This window comes from Rhea pennata, chromosome 7 (genome assembly GCF_028389875.1).
Source record: "Rhea pennata isolate bPtePen1 chromosome 7, bPtePen1.pri, whole genome shotgun sequence".
Taxonomy (NCBI): domain Eukaryota; kingdom Metazoa; phylum Chordata; class Aves; order Rheiformes; family Rheidae; genus Rhea; species Rhea pennata.
Window position 1 is genome coordinate 7,737,641 of NC_084669.1, and position 21,471 is coordinate 7,759,111.

At 36.8% G+C, this 21,471-nt stretch overlaps 1 protein-coding gene across 1 annotated transcript in view; it reads right to left on the reverse strand.

The window, feature by feature from the left end:
- Nucleotides 1–4,873: 4,873 nt before the first annotated feature.
- The window catches only part of SLC18A2 (solute carrier family 18 member A2), a 28,105-nt gene continuing 11,507 nt past the window's right edge, over nt 4,874–21,471 (reverse strand). The window contains exons 5-15 of the mRNA XM_062580002.1: nt 19,677–19,769; nt 18,665–18,754; nt 18,514–18,557; nt 18,374–18,434; nt 13,246–13,341; nt 8,843–8,921; nt 8,536–8,587; nt 8,032–8,095; nt 6,913–7,032; nt 6,125–6,258; nt 4,874–5,170 (exon numbers count right to left, since the gene is read on the reverse strand). Coding sequence (XP_062435986.1) covers nt 5,063–5,170; nt 6,125–6,258; nt 6,913–7,032; nt 8,032–8,095; nt 8,536–8,587; nt 8,843–8,921; nt 13,246–13,341; nt 18,374–18,434; nt 18,514–18,557; nt 18,665–18,754; nt 19,677–19,769 — 941 coding nt within the window. The 3' untranslated portion in view covers nt 4,874–5,062. The remainder of the gene's footprint in view (nt 5,171–6,124; nt 6,259–6,912; nt 7,033–8,031; nt 8,096–8,535; nt 8,588–8,842; nt 8,922–13,245; nt 13,342–18,373; nt 18,435–18,513; nt 18,558–18,664; nt 18,755–19,676; nt 19,770–21,471) is intronic.

The following is a 21,471-nucleotide window of genomic DNA, read 5'->3' on the forward strand; positions in this document are numbered from 1 at the left end:
TAATCTGATAAAAGAAATTTGTACTTCTTAGGAAGTGGAAGTTTTTTTTTTTTTTTTTCACTCTGGAACAGCATGTGATTACAATTTAAGATTTCAAACATTTTAATATTTCACCACAGTTTTTATCATTTCAGAAAGCTTAAGTAACACTTTCCAAAATAGTTAAATGTTACATTTCTCAACATTTTGGGGTAATTATATATTGGTAAACTGCGTTCAGCTTCTCAGATGGAAGAGATGGTCTGAGCAAGAAGACCAACTTTTTCCAGAAAAATGTCCTATAGTGTATATAACATGTTTTTTGGGAGTCAAAATAAGTGACTCCAGTAGAGACAAAGAAGAATTTCAGCCAGCAGCTTTTGACAAGAATCATCTGGTTTTGTGCTATGTGTCAGTTGTGGATCTTAGCATCATGTGGCTACGGCCATTGTTCTTATTTATTTCCTGTAAACGTATATTTTTCATCTTCTATGTTAGAAATTAGGTATACAGTATCATCTTTATTTTAGGTACTGTTAGATACTGATATCGTTATCATTCTTATCACTGATTGTAGAAAAAATGCTTTTGTGGAAAAGGAATTGACTCTAAGATGGTAAAATTCTTTCTTTAAAATTGTGAGGCAGTCTGTAATGTACTTTTCCACAAAATTTTCTTCTCAATTTATTTTGTGATAGGCAAGAAAAGAAGCAGTGGTTTTCACAGATGGAGAAACATACTTGTACTTTTAAGCAAAACAATTACTTCCACTTATGCAACTACTGGCACTTGAGTTCTGGGCAGTTGATAATTATTTAGTTAATGTATGGAAAATACTGTCCATGCTAAAATAGGTGTTTCACACTTCTGAAATTATGCTTCAGCAAATAATCACACCAAACTAGCTTCCCTAATTGACTAAAAGTTATTTAACCTATACTTGCTTGAGATGCATAGACTTTCCCACTTCATTTTCTCAGTGGCTTACCATTGGTGGTGATCTGCATTAAATCTCCATCAGTGTTTGCTCTTACAGACTACTATAGAAGTTTTCAAATATATCCAAGTACTTCATTTAAACCCTGGCACACATGAAGGAGCTGTGAAAACAATGCAAATAATGATTTCACAAAAATGCATTCAATGTTTTGAATTTACTTGTGTAATACAGTGGGTATGAAAAGCTGGATATAGTTTTCCTCATATGGTATTGCTAATGATGATTGTAAGAGAAAAATGTAGTGCAATATTTTTAAATATACTGAATAGGGAAAGGGTGCAAAATAGTTGTATTTTAGTGATAAGAGGGAAAACAAAATTTCTATTTGGCATTAATTATGGTAAATCTTGAGGGGAAAATTGTAATACTACATTCCTGATGTAATCTTTGCTTCATGCTTGACTGTAAATAGCTGAAAATAAAGAATACCACAGAAAACAAGTATCTTGACTTAGTGATATCTGAATAGGCGGCAGCTACACACATTTACAGAAACTCTGCCTAATATGATTTTGTTGGCTATTATTTTATCATGAGAACAAGCTTTAATAAAATAGTTTTGCTAAATTATAAACTTCTTTGCATTGTGTTAATGTTTTTTTAAAATATTTATGTTGCATAGTTTATCATCTAAAGCCACTAAAAGAAGAGTATTTTTAGGAGAAAAATAACATATTTTGCATTAAATAAAATTACTGACTGCTGAATTAATTGGGCTTTAAGAATTCTTCGTAATGGATATGCATTTATTTTTATTCTGTACAATTTAATAGTAGGCATAATTTTTCTCCAAAGGGCAACCCCAGTTAATTCTTGATGTAGCTGGATACTCTAATAAAATGCTAAAACCAGCAGGATTTATTTACTTTAAGACCTCCAGATAATGTACAAATAATACTGCCATTTTATTGATGATGATAGTAACTACAGGTAGAGGGTTGGGGGGGAGAGGGAATTGTCTAAGACTTGCCCTGAGCTTCAGAAAATGTTAACAAAGGAATTAAACAAACCTTTGCCATTTATTAGCTTATTTTCATCTGATCAATTTTTACTTCTGCTTCCCTGGAGGGTTTTTTCTGAAATTTGCAATTAAACACACATGGAAGTTTCCAACTGCAGAATGAAGCAGTGGGAGCAAATGAACTGCTAAGTGACTTTACCACATTTAAAATGATACAGAGATAAAATATATATTTTATACACAAACACACTAAATATGAAAGAACCCAGACAGTTTTCAGTGTTTTCTATTGCTGAAGTTGACCCCTTTTTGGTGACAGTCAGGAAGCTGTTTTTGATTACTAGCTGATAAAATCCACTTATTCTTCTGTGCCACAGAAAATCTGAACTATAGAACAGCTGCTAGAGTTCTGTTGTTTGGGGAGAAGCAGCAATGCCGCATCGGAGTCTATGAGCTGCACGGGTCTCCCGAGCAACACACTGAAGTGCTGGCACATAAGGCCAGAGCAGAAACCTGTTTTCATGTGCAGAAGAGCAATGTGATCAGTTAATCTGTCCATGGGTCATCTCAAACTCAGTTCTTGTATGTTTCAGAGTAATGTAGGCTTTCCTTAATTTTGATTTTTCTTGAAAGCATAGGAACAATTTATTAAGTTGTGCTATGCCCTTACTTTTTTGTTATGTTACTATGTTTTGCATTATATATAGATTATATATATATATATATATATGTATATAATCCTAGTGAATTTAAGCAATACAATGGTTAATCAGTTGATTAATAATTGAACATACTGTGCAGTAATTTAGAATTCTAATATTAACATTTTGGTTTCAAATTAAATTGGATAAATTTGCTACTGACCAAAACTGTTTAAAATTTAGCTTCTATACTAAATATGATTTCGTTTGGGGGGAAATTTTGAATATCCAAATGATCTACACTGTTCAAATCTCAAGCTAGTGCAAACAAGTGTATTTCAGTAAGCACAATTTAACTTAAAGGTAGTGAAATATTCAACATATTGCAAAATCTCAGTGTGAACTATATTAATGATAGTTCATTTTCAAGTAATTCTCAGTTTTGATGGAAGAATTTTACTCTGTTCAAAAAAAAATGCAATAGAAGATATATAAAATTGCTGCTTCGGTAAGTGAATTTTCAAATTCACTGTAGGACATACTGCTTGGTCTTTCGCGTGATTTAAGCTTCTTGTGATGTTCTCTCAGAATATTCGGCTTTACTTAAACGCTCCATTCTACACAAAATATACAAATGTGTATCCTGGTACACATTTTATCCTTCTCCATTTCACAAAAACTAAATCTCAGATCAACAGTCACATGATAGATTGTTTGCTATCATGTTACTTCAGCAAGCTACATACCACCCATGTGGAAATGTTTGTCCTCGATGACAAATTGACTAGAGGAGCACAAGGAGGAGTGCTGGAGCTGAAATGTTTGTCAGCCTCTGTTTCCCTCTCCGCTCTGTTCCCTGTCCCCCCACCCCACCCCCAATATATGGTAAATCACAGCGTATAGAAATGCAAAACATGAGGAGAGCGTTTTTTACTACATTTTATTACAATAGGTCATGAACTTATTTTAGATTATTTTAATGCAGTCTGAATGTATAATTATTGACAAAGCAATACTTGAAGTTTGATCCACTATATTTTTTTCAATTTTTCTGACCATATAGTATATACACTTTACAAAACTATATGTAAACATAGTATCTATGCTGTAATACATAAAACATGTGCAATTACATGAAAGAAGGCACATAAAGATTTTAATTTACAAATAAAAAACATACACCACAATAGATAAGGACATTGTGATTTTTTTTAAATGCTTTCTTTCAAAGTCTGATTTTTCTCAGTGCTGAAAGTTCAATGCAGTGCTTTTTCTACATTTGTCCCCAAATGTTGATATTGGCACAAGCTATTGGTTCTTACTATTTTTAGCAAAATTGATATTTTTACTTCATTTTTGAAAAATAAATATATATGCAATTTCTAGGCATCCATGCAAATGCATGTAAAATATTTTCTTGTTCAAACTACTAAAGGCATCAGCTTAATTGCAGTACTCTGTAAAATTAAAAGCTATGATACTGCAGCTTCTTTAACTAGTTATTTAAAATGTGTCTAAAATAATGTTGACACATTAAAAATAAGAGCCAAAATAAAAGAATATAAATATGTGCCCTGTCTTTTATGCTGTTATTCCCTTTAAAGGAAAGGAACTATGTACATTCATACAAACCTTTTTACTGTGCACGCGCGCACGCGTGTGTGTGTGTGTGTGTGTGAGAGAGAGAGAGAGAGAGAGAGAGAGAGAGAGAGAGAGAGAGAGAGAGAGAGAGACATAGACATAGACATAGACATAGACATAGCTGGCCAATTATTTAAAACTTAAAAGAGTATTGAATAATAGCAATGCACTCATCTACAGAATATTTTTCCTGGTGTTTCATGAGTGGTTATGTAAAGCTTATTTTTGAATCAGCAAAGAAGCTAAGGCCTTTTATTTTAGTATTTTATGATCCAAAATGGATCATAAAATTCATAGTGATGTCTATGCTCTTAATTTCAGTCTTTAGCTCCTGTGAATGTACTTACAAGGGTAAGTAAATACTTAAGAGACTAAAAATTGGATAAGTATGTTTTCTTCGAAACTTTTTTTTTTTTTTTAAGTTGGATGACTAAATTAGGTAATAATTTACTATCAACAGCTCAGTTCTTTCCTATGAGTCTAGAATATGAAATATTGTGTGCTAATGAGTTAATTAAAAAAAATTTAAATTCACATTTATACAGATTTATACTACACATTTAATCAAAAATATACTGTGTAATACTTAATATGATAAAATTGCACAAAATAAAGGTTAACACTATATAAATCTGCTATAAAAGCTTTTTTTTTCCTCCTTATAAGGCGGTTAGTAGTCTGCTTCATAATCATGGGAAATAAATAATTTACCTTTTTTGTTGTTTTGTTTTTCACTATTTCACTATTAAAAGTACAGTACAACTAAAACATTTCTGGATGAGATGTTTCACATGAAACACTGCATTTCGTACACAAAAATATTTGATATGGCTTTTAATGTTATTCATCACTTTCATATTCTTCATCATCACCTATTGGATAGGACTGGATGTTGTTCTGAGTATACATTTTTGTTTTAACAGGACAGTTGTGATCCATGAGTATTGCCTAAAGAAAAAAAAAAAACAACAGAGTATGGACATTAGCATTTCTGTTGAATGTTCAGCAGAGGTCTGACTTCAACACACAGCCATCCAGCTGCATTCACAGGTGTAAAGATTCACCTATCTTTTATGAAATCAGAAACCAAATTACTAATTTTAATTAATGTAAATCAAGTTCATAGGTCTGTGAGGTGCTCTATCTACATTGCATTCTTCCCTTACTTCTGACTTACTCTTCAAGCCTTAGGCCAAACTTTTGTAATCATTAGTTTTTCCAGACTTCAAACAATATCATTTCCTTTTGAAAGGCCTTATGCACATTAATTTTCTTTTCTCACAGCTCTTTCTGGGAAGGAACTCTCTCTTCTGTTGATTTGCCCAAGCCTACTCCTGCCTTTTAAATGGATGGTCCAGCAAGCACCTGCACTTGGCACTGCCTTATGTCCAGCTGTGGGGAGCATCCATTAAATTTCATATCTCTGGCAAACAACAGCAGCTCCTCATTATTTTTTTCCCTTTTCTGCCTTAGTCAGTGTGTAGAAAGATCAATGCAGTCTGCAAAGGTCATGACAAAGGATTAGCTGGAATTGCTGAGATTCTGCAATACAAATATGTGCAAAACTGAAAGCCTCTATCCTCAGATACTCTTGCTATGCTTATTTGTTTGATAATAATCATTGCTCATTTTACTGTAAAAGCTAAAAAAGGACTGACTTCAAAGACATTGTAACAGCAAGAGTATATAATAATGTAAGTAGTATATGTATAGCAAAAAGCTTTTTTTTAATATGCATCTTGGACATATGAAGAGAGGTTTTTTTCATTCCAAAGGTAATGCATGAGGGTGAAATAAACTGTGCCAGTTCTGTTTTGGGGAACTTAGAGGCCAAGATGCAGAAATAGATTATTGTTCATTTTCATTGAAGAAACAAAAGCAAAAAAAATGTTTTCTGCTTACCATTTTCTCTTCTTTGGCAGGTGGACTTCGAAGGAAAAAGCACAGAGGAGCAAAAAGAATATCCACAATTCCTATAATTGTCATGAGCCATGGAAATCCAATTGCTTTTGCAATGGCACCACCAGCAGAGGGACCTTTTATAAATAAGAACCTTTTTCTGAATACTGCTCAGTCGTAAAAGTTGCAACGTTCACTTTAGACAACAGTAGTTTTATATGCAAACTCCCACTTTACAGATCGATTTGTGGAATGTAAATATATCTTTGTAATTCAAACATAAACCTTTACATGCTCCATGCTCTACATTCACCGAAGGAATTCGAGATTTTCCTCTTTAGGAAATCCAGTGTGTCTTGGCAGGCATCTCCTGTGTGGCAGTTCACCATCTAAGCACACCATCTTGCTACAAAGCTGTGTATCATAAACTCAAGGGGATGGCAGGATGGCATGGATTTTCTTCCTTTGCAGACAGTTAGGGGAGTAGCCATAGGGTACTTTCAAAAGTTGCAGGGCCTCTTTATTAGGAATATTTTATCCCTGTTCAGTGCCTAGCTGCTTCAAGCCTCTTACAACTAATGAAGCTGAGAACAACGCCTTGGCAGAGGAGAACAGAAGCCACACGTATTTCCCTGTGTCCTTTCTGCCCGCTTCTTACTTCTTGCTGAAAGTAACTACCCCAGCTTATAAGCTGGGGCCTGTGAATGCCACTGGGATTCACTCCTAGCAGCATCCCTATTTCTCTTTTCATTACTGTCAAGTACATTATAAACAGAAAAGGCAAGACTTACCAAATGCAAACCCCATGCAAACGGCAACATCAGCTATCGCATACACGCTCCCATAGACAGACACATGTCGCAGATCTACAAGGTAGGCCATAATTGGCATCATGGAAGAGTCCACCATTCCTATGGTAAGGGAAGGAAATATATTTCAGGAAACCACTTCCTATTGCTTTTTCTCTTAATATCTCTGCCAACTCTGTGCTAAAAAGGGATGAAAGAACAACTAAAAGGACAACTAATCTTAAATAAATGAAGGAAAAGCCCAACCACATACTTAACTGCATACTTAGAGCATGTCAGCTGCTTCACAGTGATGGTCCATGCAAAGACTCTTTCCTCTCATAACAGCTTTCACTGAGAAGACAGTTACTTTGTACAAACTCACATTTACTGTAGGCCTAAAAGCTTTCAGTAGCTCCTAGTCAGTCAAAACTATTAGAGTAGTTTTATCTTGTGTCTTCTGAATCATGATCTTTCAGTGCTAGCAACAGTACAAGACAGCTCTGAGAAAACTGCTGCGATATTCAGAATTCATAATTGTTCCTCTAACTCTTTCCTACCTGGAATTCCCTTGCATGCAAAGATAACTGAGAACACCTGCTGACTAGCCACGTGCTGAAAACACAAGCCATGACCCACACTCAGGTCTCATTGTGTGGTCCAACATAAACAAAGTTCACATATATTACTTGAAAAAGGGTACACACATATGTACTTAGTCATTCCTATTAGATGAACAAAAATTCAAGAGTATATTTTTCTCTATGAAAATGTCTATACAAATGTCTTCTACAGCAGGAACTATTGTAGGTTTTAGACAGTGCATTGTTTTATGTCTGAAAACAAGGTATAATTTCATGGACTATTTGAAACATCCATTTAGGTTGATGGAGCAATTCTGGACAGACTTCAGAATCTGGCTTATCTAATAACAGCTTAGATCAAATTACCTTGAGCACTGTCCTTTAAGCCTTCTTGCTTTACCTACCAATTTGGATCACAGCTCAGATGTCACTAATGTAAAAATCCGAATAGCCTCAAAACCACTTTTCTAGGTAACTTTGTACTATATCACCTTTACAAAATCAACAGATTGTAAAAAGTCATAATAATTTTTCTTACCAATGGCGAATCCAACTCCAAAATTTGGTGCTATGAGCCCATAAATGTTTTTAGCAAATGGTACCTATAAATGAAATTTTGGGAAATTAATTATGCCATACTGCACATGCCAAGAAGGGTAGTTTTCTTTTTCTCAGATAAATCCTGGGTATTTATGGCATCCTTTGTTCAGATGTGCAAATCAGAATTTGGTTCCTCTTGTGGACTACAGTTTCAGATAACTGAGCCATTACACCATTGACACACTTACTGTTATGAACAAGAATAAACTGTAAATTGAGCAATAGTTCAAAAAAATGACCATCCTTCTCCTTCAAGAGCTACATTTCCTTCAAAAGACTTGAAGTAATGAAATTTGAAAGCACTCAGAATTGTGTTCTGGAACATATTAACTATGCATTGTTTAGTAATGTATCATAAGGCAGAAACCTTAGTAAAATCCCATGGATAAAACATGTACTCCAAGATGAACACATGAACATCTAGATGGTTTGTTTTACTTACGCATAAAATACTTATTCCCACGATTATCATCCCAAGTAAAGCACAAAGCCACCTATCAAAGAAGAAATGCCACTTAGACATTACATTACTGATATTAAGATGTTAGAAAGAACTTGAATGTTTCAGCATCATGTCTAAAGTGCAGAGTTACATAACCAAAGGAGTTCAAAAAGTTATTTTCCAGATTGATAATTAATACTATACAACAAATTTTAATGATTCCCACTATTAATGAACAGCCCTGGGAAACACTGAAACAAGATAGGAACAGACTGGAACATCATTAGTATTTTTAAATCAAGCATACCTTCCCATTTTGTGTGCAAGTATCCCAAAAATATTAGTCCCAATAAGATAAGAGATACTAGCTGGAAGAAAAGCAACACCTGAAAAATATGAATGAGATGTTTTATCAGTGGTGATTTAAATGAAGTGTTAGAAGAAACTAATAAATTTCAGACACTGCAATTTTGATTTGAACACATCTAATGGAGTCTTGGTGCATGGCACAAAGAATCAAATATCCGGTACGTTGCAGCCCTTTCATGAAATCTAATGACACCATCTATGAAATGCAGGAGGAATGTGATGCCTTTGAAAAGTTTTTCAGTATCAGCTACAAGAACTGGTATGGGAGAGGAGACAGGAAAAAAAAAAGAGCAGAAAGTATTTCTAACTACAATAAGCTTTAGGCTTATTCAAGAGGGTTCACTTTTCCCTTCACAAATATTTCTCTGTTACATTGAGCTTATTGAGCTTATGCTCAGCATATGCAGCCGGCACAGAACTCTCGGGGGCAGGCAAATCTCTGCTTGGAGAAAGGAGACAGCAGGACTGCTGCTATGACTTTGAAAGTCTCCCTCCAAACTTGCTCCATGCAAACGCAATAAAGGCCTGTAGTAGTGGCAAGTTTATAATGCTACGGTATGGTCTTTGGTCAAGTAAATACTGAAGCTGAGCGTATATCCATAATGTAAAGATTAACAAGCCTTAAAAATAATTTTTAAATGACTTAGCTGGTACATTCACAGTAAAAGTTAATTTTTAAGAAATTCATTATTAGTTTAAAATTTAAAAAATAATTATGTATGATGATGTGCAGATGAGGGCACTCAACTAAATTTTTCTGATGCTAGAGTAACTGCATCCTACTATACGCCCCACGTCCACTCTAAAAGAAAGGTTGCTTGGAGCAACTGTTTTTGTAGTCTTAAGGTTTCCACAGCAGAGGCTGTATCTGGCTCCATAGTGGCCAGAAACTTCTCCAGTTTAAAAGCCAGTTATAGTCTGTGCACAAGAGTTCACCCGCTTCCTACTCCTACACATAAATCATATGTCTGAACCAAGCCTGAAGGGAAATGTAAGAAGAAGCTTCTGCTTTGTAGAAGAAATGCTAACAGATAGAGCAGTGTGTCATTGCCTCTGCTGCACCTGCCTGGAGAACGCCAGGCAGAGCTATGTAGGCACATACAAGTCCATGGGCTGTCTTTGAGGAGAAGGTATTGTATAAAACATATCTGCAAAACAGAGGAAACAGCGTTGCTGTGTTTAGCGTTGGATCCTGTGAGGAATGGAGCAGAGTGGTTTATGTCTCTTGGAAGAAATAATACACAGTATTTTTGCTCTGTTCCTGTTAAATTTTGAATCTTCTCAAGAAAAATAAAATTGGGAAATTTGCCAAAACTGGGAAAGTGTGACAAATTAATGCTTGCCATGACAGGCCCTCTGTTTGCTCATTTTTAAAATTCAGAATTGGGTAATTCACATTCAGAAAGCTGCCATGACATTATGGTACACAATCAAACAATTTTCTTCAAGTGTATATGCTCCTCATCTTTCACCAAGGTAGCACAGATTTTCTCATTTCCTGTCTATCCATCTTCTTTCCTATCTCTCTGATATTCATAAGAAAAATCCGAAGGTAATTTTTAGCACTGCAATATCCTGTGATTAAAATCCTCATGCATTGTAGAGGTGAGGCTGGGAAAACATTTTCACCTGTGTAGCTGCAGCTGCTTTGGTACTGCTTGGAGCAATCTTCGTATAGTAAGTTGTCATGTTACATAGAAGACCTTGAAAACTGCAGAAAATACTGCAAAAACTTGCCAAGTAAGACTTATAGTTAGATGTGTAAGGTAGTGATAAGCTGTGGTATACTGAAGCAGAACTGTAAATTTCTAAATAAGCTTTAAGCACTGTAACACTGACTGAAATCAGAATTCTTTGTACCTTCCCAAAGTCATGTTTCAGACAACTGGACTTCTAAATTGTATAAGATAAAGATTTACTTAAAATCTTGCAGTTCAGGATATAATTTAAAAGGCTTAAAATCTTTAATTAATGCTGTCAAATGAGACAAAGCATAATGGAATCAATTACTTATATCATTTTGGGGCAAAATTAGTCTTAATTTAAAATGGATATTTTCTTTCTAGGAATCTCTGTTCAAACAAGAGATTCGTAAATCTTATTTCCATTACACCAGTAATATTAAACTGTTGTGTGGGAGGTAGATAAGCAATCTGTCTTCTTCTTAGGGAGGTTTAAAATCTCTTTGCTTATGCATTAATTTTGCTATATTATAGGCTAGCAATTATTACCACATACAATGGTACAGCAACACAATAAGGACTGCTATCTACAGCTACCATAGGTCTGAGTTTGCATATATTAGAACTTCGTTTTTTATTTTTTTGGTGGTGATGCCATGCTTTAACACAATCATTGTTAGTGTTGGGGCTAATCACGAAATTTGATATTAACTACTTAATGTAGTGCAGGGATATTAGCTTGATGCTAATTGAACATTTTTATCAAGGATTTCTTTTTCTAATATCATATGAAGTGTCACAGCACAGAACACATAATTAGCTTTATCTAATGCATTTTGTGTTTGTGACAGTAACTCTTTCATACGGATTATTAAAACAGTGACGTTCAAAAAGAGGATCCAAACTTAGGAGTTGTGATATGTAAAGGCCAGGCACCCCACCATCCAACACAGTTCCCAATACCCTCTTGCACACAACGCCGATGTCTGGGCACCGCAGCACAGCATTCACAGACGCTAACAGACTGAGGAAAAAAAGCTGTAACTTCTGCTCGCTGCTGGAGTTTGACACTTAGTGGAAGCTAGTCCCTTTTTCTTGTCTTTTTCCCCCTGTTCACCTCAAAGAGAAAATATTACTCCAGTTCTGCTCTCTAGTCTAATCTGATACAGGGGATGAATTCTCAGTTTGCCTGTGGAGACTGTTTTTTTGAAAAAGTGTTCTTTAACAGCTTCAATTAGGGCACTCTCCCTGCTTTCTGTGGAAACTACTTTATTTCATATAAATTACTCTAATGTGTATGGGAATGAGTGGAACTCAGGCTTGCCATCACCCAGGTAAGCAACCTAACAACAGCTTGAAAGAGTAAGTCTCTGGCTCTTTCTCTCCCCTAATGAATAAATAATTTTGTTAATTTTGAATGGGACATGAATAACTCCTGAAGCAGTTGCTACAGGAGATAATTGGTAAAACGCTTCATTCGTGACTCCTCTTGAGAGTCTCTCTTTAGGTAGGAGAAAGAATTACACCCAACCACAGAAATGCAAGTACTTACTAAATTTTACTGCTAAGCTTAAGTTTAAGCTTTCCAGCGTAAGTTTAACTTTAAGCTTTAATTGTAAGCACTTGCCTTCTGGTGCAGTTCTCTGTTCCAAAGGCAAAGAACCTGTGCTCAGAACGTCAACTTGCTGGTTTCAATTAGAAAATGTCGTTCCCTTCAGTAAAAACAGGTTTACTCCTTAGAAGCATCTTGAGCTCCATGGAGAAGTCCCTTATGAATGGAATGACTAAATAACCATTGAAAAGGGTGTAAAATCTTTCAGATTCAAGAGAAAATGCTCTTAAGGCTCCCTTTCTCTCTGACAACTACATTAAAAAAAAAAAAAAGTCCATGTTTTTTCCACACTGACACTGTGAGCAGCCCTGGGTGAGCATGTATTAGTTTGTGCCTGCTCTGTGCCAGACTTCTGTGATTGCCTACTCCACGCAATTCATACTAAAAATTGATAAATGATTCCCTGTGGGGGAAAAAGCTCAAACCTCTAACACAAACTGTTTTCTGGCTTTTGAAAATCGACAATGCCCTTTTATCAAATCCTTGCCATTTTCTTGGTTGCCACAAAAGTTTTACAAAAAAAATATTTAAAAATAGAACCTGAAATTTGTGCATATTTGCTAATGTCTAAAATGTGGGGCTAGAAATCAAATCAAATAGTGCCACACTTAACCATAAGTCTCCAGTTTGTCAGTGTTGCTGCACTGTATGAATGCACGGCATGCCTGCAGGTGTACCAGCCTGCCCTGCCGGGCCAGCTCTGCTGCTCAAACTGCCCCAGAGAATTCACTTTCAGATGCGCTGGGGCCTGAACGGAGCCCAGTAGGACTGGCACTCTGCAGGGACCAGCACAGTGCCGTGACCACCTGCATCTGTTTGTCCTTGCAATGCAAGTGTTGCACCTTGTTTGGATCTACATTGCAATAATGGCAGTTCCCTTTCTATTGCTTTTACAAACCTATCTATGCAATTGTGCCACTCTGACAACTTGAAGATAGTTGCAGAAAATGACTGCCCTAAAGCACATAAGATAATTGCTACTGGGACCAGAATAGAGACAGACGTTGGATAAAATATACGGAAAACAAATAGTGTACTGTTCTTTACCAAGCTGCCACTTTCTTGAACACATGGTCTCCATCATCCAGATGGGTAATGCTGGTTCAAGCATAGCAATAGCCATATTCGCAAAACAGATTGATCCTTAGAGAAAGAATAGGAGAAAAAAAGTAAAAATTATTTCTTTTGACTATTAAAAAAAGCTATACAAAGAATAGATGTTTTTACCAAAACATTGAGCTCTTTACAGTTCTATTTGTTATGTGTTAAATGTTGATTAATGTTAAATAGCAGATAATGCAAAACCACTTAAGACTAACTTCCTATATATTTCAATTCTCCTAGAAATTCTACAATAAAGGTTAAGCTATTTTCATAATGTGGAAGGAAGGGGAACAGAGTCTGCAGTGAGCATGATGACATTTAGAAAGTTCATGAGGTCTCACTGTCGTACAAATGATAAACTAAAACTACAATCCTTTGGTCTTTATCTCTAGCCCCCCGGGGCAAAAACTGAGCCCTATTATGCAAGACACACCACTCTGACCCCACTCCTTCGTCATTTGAAAATGACTAAGAAAAGACATAGAGGTCTTGATCCAAAGAAAACCCATGAGACAACCACAAGGATGTCTATCCCCCTACAACAGGGAATTTGGTGAAGAGATCCTAGAACCAGCAGCAAATAAGTCTATGAAACTCAGCAGCCAATAAGTCCAGTTTGGCTGAATTTGCCTAGCCCTATTAACTTCAAAAACTTCCCAATCCCTTTTGAATTCTAGGACCTTTAGTTGTTCAAATGCACAGCAGTGAAGGTGCTCATTCAATCTTGCCTGTTGACTCAGCTCTGTCAATGCAGAATTTCATTTCTTGCACTCCACAACCTGCAGATTGAGATTCCAGTGGGTTTATGTCAAGTTCATCTATCCTCAGTAGTGCACTTCAGCTGCAGTGGTGGGGTTATTAAATCTCACAGCATTTTGTTCGTTTCAAGATGGCTTTCCCACTTCCTCAAAAGAACCTGAAGCAGCTAAAGTCTAATGCAGCGCAACAGGACACATCCCCTCTGCTAATCCTTTACAGAATTACTTCCTAGGGGATTTAGAAGTCACTTACAAAACTGACAGCCTCAGGCATGTGTTCCCACTTTTATTTCTAATATTTATAATCTCTGAAATTTAGGAACATATTGAAGACTCTTACAGTAGTTTACCATCCAAATTTCACTTTTTTAAAAAAAGCTTAATTTGTCTGAGGTCAGTGAAATATTATTTTTCTTGGAAAAAGTTCCCCTTCATACAGTTCAAAACAAAATGAGCACTGATGTCATTCTTTGTTCAAACCTGTCAGAATATATTAGACTGTGTATCTAAGATGCCTAAAATAAACTTTCAAGCTGGCTCACTCACTCCCTTCCTGGGGCAAGCAGCAACAGTTCAGCATTGCTTACACTAAAGATGTAATGTTATGTCTACAGCTAACCTTTCTACTCTGTTTCAGGCTTCCACTAGTGGAGTGTCTACAGGCAACCCTAGTTATACACCTAGGGGTTTTCCTGTTCCAAACCAAAATCAGTCAAGCTTGAGCAACTTCTCATGCCAGAAAACCACTTTAAGCCACACAAAGAGCAGCCAGAGAAGTGCAGCATGGTTCTAACAGAGGTGACTGAGCAGCAAAGATCTTATTCTGCTCTTAACAAACTTTACAGAAGTCCAGAAATAGGTGTGCATGTGGATCTGTCTGGCATGCATTTCTCATTAGGACAAGACATCACCAGAGTTTACCAAACTCAGTAAGTACATCACAACAAATGTATGTCAGGTTCTTTAGGACATACCTCAAGAGAACAACGAGAGCCTAAGATGGTACTCTGCAAGTGCAAAGCCCCATAGAGATCATGCCACCTTACTGAAGCTTTCTCAAAAGACAATGAAATAAATCTCATTTCTACACTACCTGAGGCTGACCTCTCTTAAGAGAGTTATGTCTCAAGGGCATAATTCCTAAATTGCTTATTCTTATTCAAATTAGAGTAAATGTTCTGTAAGTGTGACACTGCTACTTTCCAGCTGGATCCCATCTCCATGGCTGAGAACCCACTAGGCTTTTGACACAGTACCATAAATATCACCAATATTTTCCTGTGAAAAGGCAGATACCCAATGAAAAGCTGTCAGGCACCTTCTCAAGAACCCATATGCTCATGATGATATCTGTCTCAATTTACGCAAGTTCTAGTTTTTAGATTTGATAGTTAAAACTAACTTGTCTGTCAAGGCAACTTCGTAATCCTATAGCACCTAGAGCTTTAATCCCTGTCAGTAAGGCCTAGCTATGAGAATTATATTGGCTTCATTTGTTGACCTCCACCTAGCAGTGAGAAAAGCTGTCAGTAATGTTTCTTTTGTCTGGGTACATGAGCACTGATAGCACTGAGAGATATCATATCTGACACAAACCATGTAGAAGGAGGCAGGATCTATATTTGCTCACATTTTCCCTTTCCTGCAGAGCTTTTTGCATGAGCTCGTTATATCATCGCATGCTGAAACTGCAGGATGAAAAGGCAGAGGTTTACAGTTCTGTATCTCTCCTATGCCACATCCCAGTAGTGCAGATTAGGGCATTTCCTAGTCTCCTAGAGATCTAAAGGATGCTTAATCCAGAAAACCGCAGTTGCTGACTAAAACAAAATATTTATATGGACCCACATTAAATCTCTCCTCACAACTACCTGACCTATATCACTGAAGTTTCCTCTAGGTTTTCTGGAGCATGAGCAGTAAGAAGTACTGTTACCCCCCTCTGCTCCTTCCCCTGTCACTGTTTTTCAGTTGTGGTTAACTAATCAGCCAACCAGAGATGCAGTGAAATTTTTACTGAGGTAGTTAACTGCCTTAAAAAGCCAATCAAACCTTGTAATCCCCCTGAGCAGTACAGATGTGATGAGGCTTTTAACCTTTCCCCTCTCTAATCATTGCATCTGAACATTCCCTGTTGTCCTGCAAAATAGAAGAAATATCCTTTTTACATATGGAAAAATATGTCATGGAGAGACAGTGATTCTCTCAAGACATTAGAGCATGGAGCTAACTCTGCTCCTAATTAACCACTTATCGGCCCTTTCCCATTAGCATCGGAATCCAAAATTCCCATCTGACAAAGTAAAGGAAAACATCCAACATCTAGCTTGGGGTGTGGGAGAGCAAATGAAACTTTCAAATACCTTTCTGTGTAAAAAATGACAACTTCAAAAGTGAAGCAATTATCATCTAAACAGTTTATTTCTGGTGTATTTGGACTGACGTGCACTAGTAGGCAAGAGAAAAGACTGACTTTAGATTTGGTATTTGGGATTCATCTCTGCTTCCACAGCCTCCTACCTAACAGCGAATTTGGTCTGCAAGGGAAATAAAGCTGGAGGAAGAAGGGGCTGGGGCTACAGAATATACATATATCATCCATATTATTAAAGTGCTGAGCAGTCTCTATTCTGGAAGACAGTAATGCTGAATGTTGTACCTATCCTGGGATGACCCAGCTGGGCTACCGACTGCACTGGTGGGACTGTTTTTCTTATCCTTGGCAAGGATGCATGGTGGGAAGGGAACAAATGACCTGGCACCAATGAAGAGCATGGAAAGAAATGGAGCAAAGGGGGTTTTAACATTTCTGCCCTTTGTACCTCCTTTCTTTCCCTCCCTCCTGTCATGCCCAGCTGCAGTGGATCAAAGATGGGAAGGGAAATTGGGAAGCACCAGCAGTGCTTCCCAGCAAATGCAGGGAAGCAATAGAGAAAAGGAGACAGGGCAGCAGAGAAAATGTATCTGATTAGGTCCTGATTCCAGGTTACCTATGCTGAGTCTTTTTCACCAGTCTAGCTCTCAGACTGGTTGCTTTACCGAGGTCCTAAAACATCAGCTGCAACAGCTTCTCAGAGGAGAGGACCAGTAGAAATCGAATACTACAAAAATGTGTTAGAAAATGGAAAAAAAATACATCCTTGCTCCTAGCAGATGCAGAGGATGGTCAAATGAAAGCAGCACTTAACTGTTTATGCAAAGCCAAATTTTAGCCAAATCTTAGTCAAGCAAAGTACCCCTTACAGATCTATCCCCTGGTCATATTCTGGGGCTTAAAATAAATTCTGTTACAGATTAGACCTTGACAGGGATTACATTACTCTCTAGATATCTACTTTATATGAACCCTATATGATGAACCTTACTTAGCAGTACCTGCTACTAACCACTGTAAGTGACTAGATACTGAATTAGATGTATGATAGATTTGATCTCTTATGACAGCTGCTGTCTTTGCTACTCTCTTCCCTTAAACACTCTTGTTCTACGGTAGGCTTTTTTAATGCTCCAAGAATTTCTTAAGCCAAATCACTTGTAAAACTTTGGTCAGAGCTTGATTAAGTGTCTCGTCACAGAGTTAAGATAACGATAATTTCCTAAGATCACTAAAACCAGAGAACTCAAATAATGCCTGTAAAATTGCTTTGTAGGACAATTATGTTACAACTAGAGGAATACAGTTGTAAAAATTATGATGTGTTTTCAGGTATTTGATGAACATAAAAAAGGCCAAGTTTAATTATAGACTTCTTCAGAATAAATGTTCAGTGAAACGTGATGTGAAAAAGCAAACTTCTCTCTCAACAGAAAAAATCATCAAACAAAGGATAAAGGTAATACAAAATGCATTTCACTATTTGACCCAGACTTTTTGTCAAATATAATCCATGCCCTAGTCACTAAACTCACACCCTCTTCAAAGTTTAGCATATTTCCTTATGCCTGCCCATGATGTGTTGGCAATTCCTCTATCCAAACGCCTTAGCTCTATTCATTTGCCTTATAGAAAGTTCTAGGTCACATCTAGTGAGATATAAGAAACAGTTCATTATTTCAGTAAGTCACTGCAATTCATTAGCTTCCTCCAGGCTAGAAAGGCATCTGTATTTCTAACTTCCATCCTATTATATTTCTAGTGATGTACTAATCTTGTATTGCTAATAAATGATTTTGTTATTTGAGCTTTATGTAAATGAAAACTGCAGATAACATTACAGCTACCTAGGTTAACCTGAGGCATTTTAGGATGTCAGCTGTAACACCAACAGTCAGTAAAAAAAAAAAAAAAAAAAAAAAAAAAAAAAATCAAGTACCTGCTGCGATAATGATGTAAGGGTCCTTCAAGAGTGTCAGTAACGGTGACCCTTTCTGACTCTATGAAACACAGAAAAGCTTGGGTTTATGAAAGGCAGAGCATTATCTGTCACTTGAAGTGTTTTATGTTAATACTTACTTCTGCTTGCGTTCTGGATGGCTGTAGCACAAATAATTGAACAGCTGCAAAAGGAAAGCAATGCTGTAACATTTCTTCAAGAACGGGCTTAGATGGTAAGGCATGGGAGGAATGTGCTAGATGGAAAATTTCAATGTTCATATTTACTGACCTCCATCTAACAGCGCCAATGCAGCCAGGACAAGGAAAGGAGAACTCTTCCCCACAAACTCATACATGACACTCCCAAAGGGTGGGCCCACTGAGAGGGAGAAATAAAGGAAACAGTTCTGCAGCTTTATTCTGACTCCAAATACTTAGCCTTTTCAAGGGTTTGGGCATGCTGCTATCAACACTCAGTGACCAAAACCCTCAACTGAAAAAAAAAAAACCCCACAAAGCTCATTGATCTTTGTGATTGCAATAAAGAGCCATATTTTTAACTCAGAACATACTGCTCCATGAAAACAAAATTCAAACATCTCAGAGACTACTGTCTGACATAGGTCAAATATGAAACATCAAGCACCAGCCAAGTTCAACTTACTTTTCTCTCTTTACTCACTTCACTCCATTAATTTCGATTATATTAATTCTATGAGTCAAAAGAGCAGATCTGGTCCTGGAAGCCAGTGAGAATCAGATAGTTCTACTGAGGTGACCTTCATTAGACAAAGTGATCACAGCACCACCAAGCTGAAACTTGATCAGAGTGGGGCACAAACCCTTTAAAGTGCTGCATTCATCTCCCGCATTTAAAGATTTATGTGGGTAAGAACACAGCCTGTAGTCTCTATAAAGTCTATTGAAGTCATGAACACTAACATACGCCACTAAAACCCAGTGATACAACTGAGTGAGCACAGTAGCTCTGACTCACTGCTGACCACTGGACTGAGCACACTGGTAAGAGGAGACATTCTGAATCGGGAGGTAATTGGTAACCAAAATTTGAAAAACTTCTGTGTATCAGATGTATTTACCTTTAAGAAAATGTATCTGCCTAAAGAAATACATTTTTATGTAAAAAAGCTATTCTTAGCATGCACCAGTAATCTAATCCTGAGACAGCATGATAACACTGCACTTGATCAGAATCTTCTTCTGCTTTCACAGGTCACAAATACATGTTTTAGGGAATTTCAAGGGATTTCTTTTGCTGGCAGAGTCTTCATTTCACTCACCTAATACTCCCATAGCAAGACCTCCTAGTGCAATTCCCATTGCGTTGCCTCTCTCTTCATCGTCTGTATAAACACTGGCGAGCATGCCCATCCCTAACAATAAAAAAAAAAAAAAAAAAAAAGCAGCTGTTTACTATGCTGTTTTGTCATCATTCACCATCCCTACTGATTATTTGACAGAGATGACAGCAGGTATAAAAGGAAGCTGTATATACATCTCCTCCAGATGGAATTCACCTTGAAGCAAAAGAGAATCTAGCAAGTGCAAATGGTCTCTAAGATCATGTTCCATCATGTTCTGTCATTCAGGTAATTTAATGATGTCCTGATTTGCTAGATTCTGTCTTTGCCGCACAGCTTTTAGATTATGTCTTTCAACCAGGTGAAACACAGCTTTTGACAAGTATTCACTGTCTGTTATTTATACTCCAGTGCTTGAAACACAGGTCTGGTGACCACTCACACATATCACTGTGATCAGTGGAAGCTATGCTTTGAACATAATGTATTATGCAGTGCTGATTACTTTGAAAATGAGTATTTCAAGGTCAGCATCCAAAATTAAAAGATGATTTTGACCTTTATCTTCATGTAACTCACTTCTGCATCTGATGATGATAAGACTTCATTTCACAAAAGGAAACATGGAACCAAATTCATTTATGTTTTTGTGAAGAACTCAGACACTGTAATGGTAAGAGCTATAGAAGTGTTCTCATAGAAATTAATAATTCTGTTTTCAAATCACGGTTTGAGTAGAATTCAGTAAATAAGGTCCATAGCTGCGTGGTGAACCAGAAGGAGAAAATAAAATGTTGTGATCTTCAAGTTATACTGTCCATCATGTGCACTAAAACGGTAGATATTCTATGTGAATTAACATACTTATTAAAAATTGTGGATCACATCAACTTGTTAGCAAGAACTCTTGGGGAGCAAGTTAGAAAACATCAACATTCACAATGAATTTGTCATATTTAGAGAAATAATCTGGAAAAAAATAGGATTCAGTACAAAGAAGATAGAGTTTTACACTTAGATAAGAATGATTACATACAGAAATACAGGATGGTAAATGATTGGTTGGAGACAATACTATGTAAAAATTTTGAGTGTTATAACAAATCATAAGCTGAACATGAGTAAGCAAGTGTTGCAAGAAAGGTGAATTATGCTTGTCTGTACGATATGTAAAGTAATTCTTTCGCTCTGGCTGGCACTTAAGAGGTATCAAAGCTTCTTCTGAACACTGGGTCTGGTTTTGGTGTAGCACAGTAAGAAAGATGGAGGCGACTGGAGACTATCCAGAGAAAAGCAATGAGGATGAGCAAAGGTTTAGAAAATGTTGTCTGCGAGGAACAACTGAAGGACTTTGGATTTAAAACCAGAAAGGAGAAAACTAATGGGTGTGGCTTTCAAACATACAAAAGAACCACAAAGATAAAGGAAACAAAGTGTCCTTCACATTCTTTCTGGATATGGGAATTGGAAATGCATTTTAAGTGACAGTAAGGAGGCTTTAGATCAGAGAAAATTTCTTAACACTAAAGGTTGTTAGGCACAAAGGTAGATGTTGAGGGAATTTCTGAAAACTTTTGAGAACATGCTTATCAAGAATCCCTCAGGAATGCCAGACACACAGCTGATCCAATCCTGTCTGCTCCAGCCCTGATCAGGAAAGGGCTGGACTAGATGGTCTCTTGGTCTTTTGTCCTCTGTTTTGTAGGTTGTTGAAAAAAGGTCATGTGCTTATATAAGAACTGAATTTCAGTGTGCATACTCGCACAGTGACTGA